At 41.8% G+C, this 14,537-nt stretch overlaps 1 protein-coding gene across 3 annotated transcripts in view; it reads right to left on the minus strand.

Annotated features, from left to right (window-relative positions):
* RASGRF2 (Ras protein specific guanine nucleotide releasing factor 2) overlaps positions 1 to 14,537 on the minus strand; it is a 233,432-nt gene that overhangs the window by 43,743 nt on the left and 175,152 nt on the right. For all 3 annotated transcript variants that reach the window (XM_036067434.2, XM_036067409.2, XM_036067419.2), the window contains one exon: positions 1,480 to 1,586. In XM_036067434.2, coding sequence (XP_035923327.1) covers positions 1,480 to 1,586 — 107 coding nt within the window. The remainder of the gene's footprint in view (positions 1 to 1,479; positions 1,587 to 14,537) is intronic.

Raw genomic sequence — 14,537 nt, forward strand, 5'->3', positions numbered from 1 at the left:
GCCCCCGGAATCAGAAGTCAGGACCCCGAGTCCAAAACCAGAGAGGGATGGGATGGACAGTCAGACACAGGAGAAACCTCATTATCATGTATCTGCAATGAGGCAAATGGGACTTACAAGCAGCTCCCTCAGATGATGAGGAGGAGAGACTAGACATTTTCAATGGACTCAGGACGGTTCTCGGAATTTGAGTCATATGGGATCCATTTTTATTTATTTAAGATGTGTAAGATAAAATTTTTACATCCTATATTTAATGTGCTACCTTCATTTTTATTTTAATTAACACTTAAGAATTGTCACGGGCTAACTGATGGTGGGGCCCAAATCCCACTTTTCCCAATTAGTGAATTCTCCCACAGGGATTCCAGGCACCTGGCTCTCTTGTGACCCCAATCTCATGGACTGTTGTCACCAAGGGCCACGTGGCAGACCCATGACAGCCTCTGAGAATATAATGAAGTGAGACCTGGAAGTTCCTTCTTTCTTTATTCATTAGCATGTTATTCACATTTTATATGTTTAATGCATTCTGATCTGAGCCATGGAGGGCTCCCTTCCCTCTCTTCAAAACTCTCCTGGCAGGGTGCTAGGCAGCCACCTGTCTGCCAGGGCCCGCCCATTATTCGGCAGTGGGTGACAAAAGCACAACTCGTGAGGCGCCTGGGTGGCTCAGTCATTAAGCATCTGCCTTTGGCTCAGGTCATGACCCCAGAGTCCTGGGATCGAGCCCCGTGTCGGGCTCCCTGCTCAGCGGGAAGCCTGCTTCTCCCTCTCCCACTCCCCCACTTGTGTTCCTGCTCTCGATATCTCTTTCTGTCAAATAAATAAATAAAATCTTTAAAAAAAAAAAAGCACAACGCGTGTCTCAAGCCCATGAAGCAAAGGAGGCCCTTCCCTTACTTCGTGAAATTGTGAAATGGGTATAAATTTTACGAAGGTGTACTGAAAACACACAAACAAGTAACAAGGAGGTGTCCTGTCAGCATGATGCAATTTCAAAATAGAATACTAGGAACCAAAACATCCAAGGCATGAGGCAAAATATCTCCTAAATCCGCCTGAGAAAATACTCCCTGACCAGACACCAGAGCGTGTGGGTCCAGAGTGTTGCTCATCTCCGGGGGCATCTGCTGCTTACCTCCAGCTACAGGGAGGGCCCTATGAATGGCGCTCCCTGGGGGGCACAGTACAGTGGCTCTAGCGCCTCAGGTGGGTGCCGTTGTCTCAAAAGATGAAGAAAGAGGGACCGGGCTTCACCTCCTGTGTCACGCCAGATCTGATACAGTGGATATTTGGCAAATATGCATGTGTTTGCTTTGATCTCTACGTCTGTCCTATTTCTTCCCTTTCTGTTCTAATTCCAAGGTTTCAGACCCTAACTCCAAAGGCTCAGAAGGCGTTTTACAAATGTAACGACTTAAAAAGTTGGTTTAAAAAAAAATTCCTTGAAAGCAATTAACGTTACCACTAAATTACCTGTGCGTGCTTTGAGACCCAGTGACGGAGGACATTCAGGACTCGATTGGTGGCTGTTCTCCGAATAATAAACTCTTTGTCGCATGTCCTCTCAGTGTTGTTAAATCCTTAGGAGGAGAATAAACACACACATGTTGTTAAAGCCAATCCCCAGGAATCTGGAAAAGGTCACGTATTTTAGGACATGGGTTAACGGACACTCACAAATACACACCTTGGCAGGTGGCTTCAGAATGTGGTGAATTCTGCTTACTTACCTGTTATACCCTCAGTTGTGAGGCTACCACATAGATAACAGGTGCAATTAAATGAATAATGTGCACACATTTATTAAAGGCCACTGATTAAAGCTAAAGCTGATCTAATAACATTTCCATTTATGCATGCCTTGTTCTAGAACATAAAGCCAAGAAAGTTATAACAAAATATTTAAGTGAACATTAGTTGTACTTTTGTCCCAAAGTCATTATACAACCAATAATATTTTCAATAGTTAGATGGAGAGGCCCATACCTAGGCTCACAGATGATACAAATATCTTATTATGCACCCATGTATTGAGAAGCAGGATAGCATAGTGTTTAAGAACATGAACTCCACAGTCAGACTATCTGGGTCCAAATCCCTGTTGTCCTACCCTGGCAAGTTACAGCACCTCTCTGTAACTGGTTTCCTTGTGTGCTGCAGGGGCTAATGCGTACCTACCTCACAGAGTTGTTACAGAGATTAAGTTAGTTAATACGTGTTATAAGCATTTAGAATGACACCTGGAACAATAGTGAGAGCTCAATAAATGCTAGCTGTTATTACACTTCAATACTGGTTGAGTGTCTCTGGTTTCCCTCTGTGCCAATGTAGGTCTTGGTCTTGACCACCTTTTCACTATGAAGAAACTATTTTAAATTTTTTTCTATTGAGTCTCCATTTTAAAAGATTTTACCTTCCAATCATAATTAAGTGACATATTTCTTTTAAAAATGAATGCAAGCCTTATATAACTTCACTGGCAAACTTCCTGAAAGTTGTCTAAACTCACTTATTCCGTTTCCTCATCTTCTACATACTCTACATCCTACTCACCCCATCTTACCATCAAAACAGCTCCTGTTAAGGTCACTAGTAACCTGCATGTCTCTATATCCAATAGATATCCATCATCTCTCCATTGGAAAGCTCATCTGATGAACACTTATAAGCAAATCCTCATGTATTTATAACCCCAGATCTCTTCTCTGGGCTCTGGATCCATATATCCAATTGCTTCTTGATATTTTCCTCTTAGATGTTTCAAAAACCTCAAACCCAATCTGTATAAAAGAAAAAGCCATGGCCTTTCCACCAATCCTTGTCCTTATCCAGTGGTTCCAATTTCACTAAAGGAACATCACTAGCCATCCAGTTATATAAGCCAGAAACTCTGTTTCTTCCTGATAATTTTATCTGCTAAGTAAATCTCAAATCTGTCGATACCTTCATGTCTACAAAGCCAAAATTGAAGTTGAGCTGCCAGCAACTCTCAATCTGGTCTACTGACAATCGTCTTGTCATTCTTGCTTTCTCAAATCCGTTCTCCTCTCTAAAGTGAGAAAGAGCTTTTCAAAGGCCAAATTATATGTGTCATTCCCTGGTTTAAAGCCCTTCAATAGCACTTATGATAAACAGAAAAGCTCCTTAACACAGCCCACAAGGTGTTCCATGCTTTGACTCCTAGCTCCCTCTCAGCCTTTTCTGGAACCATATTCTTCTCACTTCTCCCCTTTCATCTCACCACCCTTCTTTTAGTCCTTCATCCTCACCCCAGGGCCTTTGCACATACTGTGCTGCGTCTGGCACAATTATCACTCCCCTTTTCACTCAGTGGAAGCTATTCTTGTTTATTTCACTTCCCCAATTAAGCCCTTCCTGGCCTGAGCTGAACGAATCATCACATCTCACAGCACCATATGCACGTTTGCTTTCTGGCACTTGTTCCATTTACAATTTCACATTTATTTATGTAGACGGGAATCGGGTATGTTTTTGCTGAGCACAATGAGCACATATCTGGCATGTAGCAATGCTGTACACAATATATATTTGCTGAATAAATGAATGAAAGCCTGGATAGTGGGAATTTACTAACTATTGAATGTGATTTGAATGTAAAGATGATAGAGTGAAAGACTAAATGAATAGTCCTCAGACTCTATGAATTGAGTCAGACAAAAAAAATCTATGAACTTCTTAAGGGCAGAGGCCCCTTTTGCGTACTGCTCTTTGGATGTGGACAGGCCTCTTCGACCCTCTAGCAGACAACCATCAGAGGATCATGATGACGTGCTCTTGGCAGAATAGATCTCTTTTTAAAAAAATCTTTTGCTATTAAAAGCTTAAAAATTCTGGGTACAATATAATAAATATCTTTTAAAATGAATAGCTGAGTTCTCAAGAAAATAAGGAATTTCCCAGGGTCAAACACACAGGGACCTGAAAACCAGAACCAAGCCTCTGAACTGATGCTAGCAGCCCCAAGAGGAGAGCAGCTCACCAGCCTTGGTAACACAGGATTTGGATTGTAAATCCATGTGGTTCAGAAGAAGCCCCACGGCCTTCATGAAGTATGGGTGAGAGAATGGGAACTGAGACTCCCACATAAAGCTGGAACTCGCAAAAGACCAGTCCCTCTGTGAAGAGCAGACTGGGGGAAAGTGCTTCAAGTGCACAAGGAGACAGTTAAGAAGCTTATCTGTCTCAGCCTGAATCTCTGTGAATATGGGGAAAAAAAGCCTCCCTGAGAATTGATAGCCACAGGCCCACTTCATGTAGATTTGAAGCTCAGATTAAGCCACTATTGGATGGTCTGTCCCTCTAAATGAGAAGCTAAAAAGTGGCCCAGGCCAGTGATAATCCTGGGACCCCTGACAAAAGTATACACAAAACCTCTCTGGAGGGACAGAACTCAACCTCAGCCTGTAGCGGATCACCACTAAAACAAAACAAAACAAAACAAAACAAAAAGACAAAAAAAAAACTCTGAAGAAAAACTCACAATCCAAAATTACAAAACACTCAAACTGTCTGCCATGAACAAGGATCAGTAGACACAGGGATGAGGAATGCCCCACCCCACCCCTCCACCACTACCAAGAATTCCAGGTACCAGAACTATTAGATAGATCCAGTTCAAACTAAAAATGTTTACAAAGACTAGTGATATAAAAGTGGGAACTGAAAACATGACAAAAGAATAAAAAAATTTTAAAGTCAGATTTTACAGGAACCACATAACACTTCTTCAAAGCTAATAGAATTATTCTTTCAATTATTGTTAAAAAAAAATAGAAGAGTCAAAATCGAAAACTCAAGGATAGATAAACACTGATTAGACAGACCCCACTGAATAAACAAACAATAAACTGGAAAGAGATTTAAAAAACAGACTTCAGGGGCGCCTGGGTGGCTCAGCCGTTAAGTGTCTGCCTTCGGCTCAGGTCATGATCCCGGGGTCCTGGGATCAAGCCCCGCATCGGGCTCTCTGCTCGGCGGGAAGCCTGCTTCTCCCTCTCCCACTCCCCCCTGCTTGTGTTCCCTCTCTCGCTGTGTCTCTCTCTGTCAAATAAATAAAATCTTAAAAAAAAAAAAAAAAGACTTCAGAAAAGTACTCAAATGCAGTACAAAGAGTTTAAGAGCAAAAACAGAAAAAAAGGTATTAAAAGACATGGAGGAAAGAATTAGAAGTTCCAACAAAAAATCAGAAGGTCAATATAGGAAAATAATTTTTTTGACTTGATGGAACACATGAATCTTTAGGTTCAGGAATTGCAATGAATCCCAAGCAGGATAAATAAAATGAAAGCCACACCTAGAAAAACTGCAAAATGATGGAACTCCAAGACAAAGATAACTTTGAAGCAACTGGTGAGGATATATTTATGATCTGTAAAGGAAAGGCAGATGAAAAGGATAGGAAATGGTATGGGGAATGGGGTAAGTAGACGAGAAGGCTCGAATCAACCAAATTAGAGTAGAGACTTCAACTGGAGTGAGAGCTGGGGAATAATAAGGCACCATCATTTTGCCAGAGGATGGAAGTCAAAAGCTCTTGGAACACTGAAAAAGGGTAATGAGACTGAGTCCCTCACCTGCATATATAAGTATAAGGATGGCCAATCGGTGAGATGAGAATAGAAGATGGGAGTGAGAAATGGACAGAAAGATAAAAATCAAAGTGAAATATTAAGAAAGAAAAGCAATTTTAACAAGCTGCTACTCCTTTAATGTATTTTGGAAAAAGCATCTATCACTACTTATCTCTGCATCTGCAACAGGGGTAGGTGGCAGGGGAGTTTTATTTTGAAAGAAAGGCAAGGAACACTCTTCTGCTCTCCAAGTTATTTCGTGTCACACATTAAAAGGCCACTTAAGGGGTTTTCTTTATCAAATTTCCAATATTTCCATAAATTCAAATCTCAACCTCTCTTACCATTTAGATTAGGATTTGATTATATGGTTTGGATGTTCTTCATAACTCCTTCTAGTAACCATGTTATTTATCTTTTCTGTGGCGATCACAGCTCGGTAAGGTCTCACTATCTCTGCTGCTCAAAGCGCATCACCTGCTGCCACTTGCAGGACTCAACATGCTCTTGGAAAGTGACCGGGTACTCACTTAAGCGATCCCCAACCATGCGCACTCAGTGCGGCTGGGACAATCCACAGCTGGTCGGAAAGGTGACTAAGATAGCAGGAGCAGCCTTCCAAGTGCTGCAGCAACGCTGAGAACCAGGGAGCGAAGGCTCCAAAGACACGCATTCCACTGCACCCTCACAAGGCACACCATCCCTATACGGCTCCAGGATGGACAAGAAGTAAAGTCCAGAGCAAATCACTTCACCTCTCTGTGGCTCAGTTTCCTAACTTGTAAAATGAGCAGAATAAAACCATATAGCGTTATGTTAAAATTAAATAATTCCTGTAAAACAAGGCACTCAATGAAATGATATTTATTCTATTCTCACCTAGAGCAGGCTTCATCCATCCATCCGCCCCCTTGATCCAATGGCCCTCGCTAAATACTTTTGACAGAAAGCTAGTGATAAGCACATGTGAAAGCAGCAAGGATCTGATGAACATCAACTTATTTCCCTCCTGGAGAACCTTTCTCACTGCTTGATCAACGGATGGAGATCTTTGATTTTCTAGAGGAATACTCTCTCAATGCTATGTAAACCAGCAACAGTTTAGAAATTCCCTAAACCAGATACATGAACCATCTTTCTGAGGGGCCATACCTGCAGCAAATGCTGTTAGATCAAGTTTTATAAAAGGAGCTGCTGCTTATTCATGAACTGAAATTAATGCCTTACCTGGGCTCTCATGTGCTCGCTCACATCATCGGATATGCCCGGCTCCCCATTTTTCACAGACTTTAAAACTACATGATCGGAGCAACAATCTTCCATCACTCATCAGGTTTTCTCCTTATTTTAAGTCCACCATCTAAACTGGGGGCTGCCTGGGCAATATTTATTTCTGAATTTTAGCACGAGCCACACAGCTAATGGGTGGCAATTCCATGTGGAAGCTACTCGATCCGAGAATCACAGATCCATCCCCCAAGGAGTTCTTGTGCCATTTTTTTGGAATAGCAAATAGAAAATCTTTGCAGGGCTTTACACATCTTTCACTTGTCAAGTGTGACAGCACAGTGAAACCACATATACCAAGAGAGTTTCTTTTATGAATGCACATATCTAGAATACGGCACCCCAAGATTCCTGTCTTTCCAACTTTTGCATATTCTTTTGCAGTTGTAGGCACTGGTCAAAATGACTAATGTGGGCAACAAAAGCCATCTGGAGAAGTGATAAGTACTGAATCACCATACATGTGAATTTAAGAATGAGATTCAACTTTATGCTCCTTCCCCCAGACACCTTGTGAGTCACGCCATCCCCTATAGCAACTGGTAGATGTGACATCTCTCTCATTAAATATACACTCCTTGGTGAAGGGATTTCATCTCAAGCATCTTTGTAGGCCCTTCAGCTTTGCACACAAGCACTCAGCAGTTACTTAATAAAAATTCCATCACTCCCTTTGGAAACTATTTGAAAGTGTCTGCAAGTGCTTTATATCTGAAGTAAGGGCATCCTTTTACCATATTACTGTGATGACCACACATTTGAAATCTATCACAACCAGAACATACAATAAAGGAGTTGGGAGGGAGCCAAGGAAGTTGAAAAATAGGGGGGGAAAGGGAAAGTTTCATTTTATTCTTCAAATGATATGATACTCGGCCAACTTCACTGCCTACTTTGTGAGAGGCAAGTAAAATAATGTGATATGGAAATAAGATTACACATAGGTGAATTATGGGCTAGTCCAGTTAGAGTTACCCTGAGGCTACAGAGGACAAACTATAAAAGACAAGGAGTTCTTGAGCAGGGTGAAGTGTTTTTAATGTCAGAAGTAGATCACCAAGAATTGGACCATGGAGCTCTTATTACTTCCAACAAAGCATCTTTAAGCCATCCTTCTGAATTGGTGAGGAAAGTCAGAGTAGAATCCGAAAGAGCCAAAAAGCAGAGAGATAATAATGCTATCAGTGGTCCATGGTGGTACGCTGCCCGGGAGAAAAAGTAAATGCTAACAATTGGTTACTTTATCAAATATCTAGGAACTGTTTCTTGTTGTGTTTTCATCACCACTATTTTGCATTGCTGTCTTAATAAATTTAGGCTTGTTGAATAAATGCACTGTGATCACTTTAATGTTTACATCAGTGAGGGAATTGAGAAAAGTATGTCAGTGATGCATCATTTTTCATTTTATACAAAGGAGCCTCAATCTCTCCAATAACATCAATGTTCTCAATATGCTTTGCTTTATCTAGTAAATATCATCCTAAAAAATCATGTTATATAACTCGTTTGTACATTTCCATGTACATTTCTATCCTTTGGTTTCTGGCATGGAAAGATCATTAATATTTATTACTGCTTTTTGCCAGGTACTGTACTAGGAGCTTTACAAGTGGTATAGAATTTCACCCTCACAACCAAGGACAATAGTACCAATTGCCATTTATTGCATGCCCACCAAGTACTGAGTAAAGTATCGTGAACAATGTGGCTTCTTCACCAACAACAGCATCTGAGTTGGGGTGAATGTTATCCCCATTTATGGATAAAGAAACAAAATCAAAGAGGTGAAGAAACCTGGCAAAGGTCATAGTTACTAAGCAGCAGAGCCAGGATTTGAGCCCAGGTCTGTCCACTTCCAAAGCCAGAGTGCTTTCAATGGCATCTCATTGCCTGGATCCAAAGTCGAGACTTCAAATTTTTCTTACAAGGTGGTAAACCAACAGTTAAGGCGACAACAGAGGATGCTGAAAAGCGAGTGCTTCTCTTTTAGTTCTAAATTTTGAGGTGTGCTCACAGAATGGCCCCGATTATAGAAGTATGTGTTTTGTACTGCAATGAATACCGAACAAAACCCTTTATTTATCTAACTAAAATTAAAATTTTCTCAAAATGTGCTCTCTCCTCAAATTCATTATGTTTCCTATTGTAAACAACATATAGACCAGTGCTTTTTAAACTTCCAGTCCCATGACTTATTAATGGGCATTAAACCAGTTTAGTGGGCTTTAGCAGAATTTAAAAAATGAAATAGTGGGCTTTAGCAGAATTTAAAAAATGAAATAGATGAAACTATTTGAATAGACTGTACATAGCGAGGGTGAGTATTCTTGAGGGAAACTTTTGTATCAATTGTGTGTGTGTGTGTGTACCCTGAATCAAAATGTAAAATGTTATTTCTTAGAGTACGTTGCAATAAAAAAGTTTGAAAGTGACTGATCTAGACAACCTGATTTTTAGACTATATTTAAACTATCTGCATGAATTTCCTAGAAATCCCGGGTAACTGTGTTCTTTACTCTGAAACATGTCTGCAGGAACAAGCAGAGCATGCTTCTTCTCTTACCGTCCCCACTTTGCTTCTGTCACCAAATACTCTCCCCACTCCGTGCCCAATCCTCCAGTTTGTCCACCACTGTCTCATTCCTTGGTTCCCGATCTGTGCTCCAGCTGACTCCATTCAGTTCTCACTCCCTCAGGGACCTAACTGTCTCATGGTTTTTCTGTGCACTCCAACCAACACCTCCAGTTCCAATATGCCCCCAAATCCCTCATTTGAAGCTTCTTAGGAGGGATTTCCACATAATGACACATTCTATCCTCATAAGTAATACACCCAAGAATTAAATGTATGTTTCTTGCTCTCAAGCTCCTCCCCATCTTAACCTTCCTGTTGAGGTAACAGGATAACCACAGTTTCAGCTTCTCAGGTGGGAAACCTCACTCTTCTCTGTCTCTCCTTTGCTTTTCCCATTCAGTCAGCAAACACTGTTAACTTTTTGGTAGCATCTGTCAGATTTATCCCCTTTTCTCCACTCTCCTGCCACAATGTTAAGTCTAGGTTCTTCACACATGTGTAGTAGCTACTGTCTCCTAGATAACCTCCTTCTTTCATTCTCTCTGTCCTTCTAGTCTTCCTCCACCCATAATTCAATGATTCAGCAGCAGCTGTAGAGCCTCTACTGTGTTCCAGGGACCATGTAGGTGCTGGGCGACCAAGATGTAGTCCTTGATCTCATGGAGTTTGCTTTGTAAATGGGGACGAGATAGCCTCCAAATAAGTAAAACGCCAAAGTGTATAATTGGAAACCCTGCAAATGAGCAAGTTGCCTGTCTCTTCAAAAATAATCTTAAATCTCCCTTTCACTTGTTACTGTTCTAGCACAAGTACTTCTATCGTCTCCCCACTGCACACTGAACCAAATAGAAAATACATTCCTAGACATGAAGAAGATAAGTTACTTGCTCAAGATCACATAGCTAGTATACTGGGAAAAAAAGGTGAACACAGACAAGTAGGAGATTTGCACATACACTATGCTGATCATGATAACAGTGTTCTATTGCTAAGATATGCATGAGGCAATGAACAAATGCTTCATAGTGGTTTGGGGTTTTTGGTTTTTTTTTTAACCTATTTATAAATGTGTTCTTATCTCTCAGTTTTTAAGTTCTTCTTGCATTAACCTGAGATTTTCTCTAAGTACAATTAACTTTAACAATGAAAAAAACATATTTTTATAGACTGAGGAAAAGAAGCTCAGCAGATTTATCATTACTGTGATAAAAAATACACGAAGAATGGCAAAATCAGTATCTTTCACTTGCTTTCATCTTTCAGGGAAATAAGTAACTAAAACTATCAGCTGAATTGTTTTTATGGATTTTTAAAAATGTGTGCTGTATAGATCCTTTTTTTTTTTTTTTTTTAAGAGAGCAAGAGAGCAGGTGCACAAGTGGGGGAAGAGAGTCAGAGGGAGAGAGAGAATCTTAAGCAGGCTCCATGCCCAGCACAGAACCTGCTGTGGGGCTCGATCTCACAACCCTGAGATCATGACCTGAGCCTAAATCAAGAGTTGGACGCTCAAGTAACTGAGTCACCTAGGCGCCCCTGTGCTGTCGAGATTCTTAAAGGAATAATTTTACGCTAAACTTAAAAACTTGTGAGAGCCTTTGTGTTTTACTTCTATTCTCACAATTCCAGAAAATATATTCCTTGTTTTTACAGATGAGAAAACTCAGGCTCAGAGAAGTCCAGTCACCACCTAAGGTCACAGATAGTAAAAGGAGAGAGACAGAATTTATGGCCAGATGATCTGATTCTAAAACCCAGGCTCTTCCCATTGAAACACACTACCTGAGTGACTGCTCCCAAGAAGGGTAAGGTGCTCCTGTTTATTGCTGTGTAATCTTCAGCCCTCCCATTGCTGCGGCCACCAGCTTCTGTGCTGGTGTGGAAATGCAACAGGAACAGGAATGCCAATAAAGAGGGTGATGGTGACTTCTGCCCAAGCAGAACGAGGGCATTTGAGGAGTCGGTGGAAAGTGAAGCCAGCAAGCAAGGAAAGTAACTTGTCAGGATTATTGCTGAGACAAGAAGGAAAGAAATAGCCTAGAAACTGAGAGGTGACACAGGTTCATAGGAGACAGTAAGTTGAACCAGTTTGAAAGCTAAGATATAGCAATCTAAAAACAAAATCAAGATATAGATTACTTTATGTCAGAGTTTCTTGACAGCACAACCAGTATTAGTCAAGAGACCTTTGAAAATACAGTGAATGTGAGGACTTCGGGGGAATATCGCGGAGTAGGAGGACCCCAAGCTCATCTCCTCCCACAGATACATCTAGATAACACCCACATGAGTGTAAACAATGCAGAAAACAAGCCAAAGACTTGCAGAACAGACCCTCCACAGCTAAATGTACAGAAAAGGCCACACTGCAGAGGGTAGGAAGGGCAGAGACTTAGTTCGTAGCTAAACAAATCCATGGCACTGCCCTCGGAGGGAGGGACCCTGCAGGTGTGGAAAGAGGAAAGAAACAGATAGGCCAAGCATGGAGAACCTGCCCAGGGAAGACGAATAACATTTGGCTTTGAAAACCAGAGCTGTATAACTTTATGAGTTCTTACAGTCAGTGGGGCTTAACACCGGGAACTTTAAAAGTCAGCGGGCTTGACTCTGGGAGAGCTTCAGGGCCACAAGAAATGGAGTCCACACCCTTAAAGAGCCCACACAACCAACAGCCCTTTGGAGATACAGCGAAGGAGGAGCAGCTTGAAAAACACCAGGGGTAAACAGGAGCGAGACTTCTCTACTCATCTCAGAGCATGTGCTGGAGGGGCAGGGATCCTTGGAAGACTTCTCCAGGAACAAAGGAGCTGGCGGACCCCATTCCCTCCATTGCCCCATAGCCTAGACACATGGACACCTATGGGCACCAGTCCCGCACCAACACTCCCTACATTTAAATTGCTAACAGCATGCCCTGCCCCCTGTGTTCTCCTATGGACATGCCCCTACCAGCCAGGCCTGAGCACTTGGTCTCCTCACACAGCAGATCTGCACAAACCTTGCTAAAACTGCTTGCCCAGCGCCCACATTCTCCTGCAGACATGCCCCCCCTCCCCTCCAGTACACCCTTGGCCAGAGCCCATCCAAAACAGTGCCACAAGCCTGGCAGTGTGCAAGCGGCCCTAACAGGGACCAGCACGTCTCCAAAGGGATTCGTGCCCCAGGAGGAGAGGAAGATAACCAACACACACCAGTCCAACTGCAGCTCCAGCAGTTGGGACAGATATCTGGTCTGACTGCAGGCCCTGTTCACCATTGAAAGTTTCTGAGGGGACGACACAGAGAAAGCACCCTGCAGTTCAGGGCTACTATAGCTCTGGCAAACCCCTAGTCCGACTCAACCCAAGCCCAAAGCAACCCCAGACTGGCCCACTAACAAGGCACAGACTAAACCCTGCCCAAACAGGTAAAGAGAGCCATTGCAGATGACTGGACTGAAGGCAAATGTGGCTCAGCCACAATACTAGGGGGCATGCAGCATTGAGGAGACAGAGAAATATGTCCCAAGTGAAAGAACACGACAACATCACAACGAGGAGCTAAATGAAATGGAGATAAGTAATATGCCTAATAGAGAATTTAAAGTAATGGTCGTAAAGATACTCACTGGACATGAGAAAGAGTGGAGGATCTCAGTGAGATCCCCCAGCAAAGAGATAGAAAACCTAAAAAAGAACCAATCAGAGATGAAGAACTCCATAACCAAAAATAAAAATACAGGAGAGGGAATAAATAGTAGACTAGAGGAAACAGAAGAACAGATTAGTGACCTGGAGGACAGAGAAATGGAACTGGAAAGGAAAAAAAAATAATAAAAAATGAAAATAGATATAGGGAATTCAGAGATAGCATCAAGCATAATAACATTCATATTATAGGAACCCCAGGAGAAAAGAGAGAGAAGGGGACAGAAAATTTACTTGAAGAAATAATAGCTGTGGGACGCCTGGGTGGCTCAGTCGGTTAAGGTCTGCCTTCGCCCCAGGTCATGATTCCAGGGTCCTGGGATCGAGTCCCGCGTCGGGCTCCCTGCTCAGCAAGGAGTCTGCTTCTTCCTCTGTCTCCTGCTCCCCCTGGTTGTGCTTTCTCTCTCTCTCTCTGACAAATAAATCAATAAAATCTTAAAAAAAAAAAAAAAAAAAGAAATAATAGCTGAAAACTTTCCTAATCTGGGAAAGGAAATGAAAATCCAGATCCAGGAGGCACAGAAAGCTTCCAACAAAATCAACCCAAGCATGTCCAAACCAAGAAATATAGTAATTATAATGGCAAAAAGTAGTGATTTTAAAGGCAGCAAGAAGAAAGGAAACAGTTACATAGAAGGGAAACCCCATATGGATGTCAGCTGATTTTTCAGCAGAAAATCTGCAGGCTAGGGGGAGTAGCATGATATATTCAAAGTACTTAAAAGAAAAATCTTCAGCCAATAATACTCCATCCAGCTAGTCTATCATTCAGAATAGAAGGGGAGATAAAGAGTTTCCCAGACAAACAAAAGAGTTCATGACCACTAAACCAGCCCTACAATAAATGTTAAAGGGGGCTCTTTGAGTGGAAAGGAAAACCATAAGTAAGAATAAGAAAACTAGGAAGCACACAGAGTAAAACTTAGTACATCTATAAAAATCAGTCAAGGGATTCACAAAAGGATGTAAAATATGACACCATATATCTAAAACATCGGGTCGGGGGGCACCTGGGTGGCTTAGTTGGTTAAGTGTCTGCCTTCGGCTCGGGTCATGATCCCAGGGTCCTGGGATCGAGCCCTGCGTCGCTTCTCCCTCTCCCTCTGCCTGCCACTCCCCCTGCTTGTGCTCTCTCTCTTTCTGTCAAATAAATAAATAAAATATTTTTTTAAAAATTTTAAAATGGGGTGGGGGGAAGAGTAAAGAATGGGTTCAAACTTAAGCAACCATCAACTTACTATAGACTGCTATATACAGAAGATGTTATGTACAAATCTAATGGTAACCACAAATCAAAAACCAATAATAGATATGAAAAAAATAAAGAGAAAGGAATGCAAGTATATCATTAAAGAAAGCCAGCAAACCATGAGAAAAAAGAGCAAGAAAGGA

This window comes from Halichoerus grypus, chromosome 2 (genome assembly GCF_964656455.1).
Source record: "Halichoerus grypus chromosome 2, mHalGry1.hap1.1, whole genome shotgun sequence".
Lineage (NCBI taxonomy): Eukaryota > Metazoa > Chordata > Mammalia > Carnivora > Phocidae > Halichoerus > Halichoerus grypus.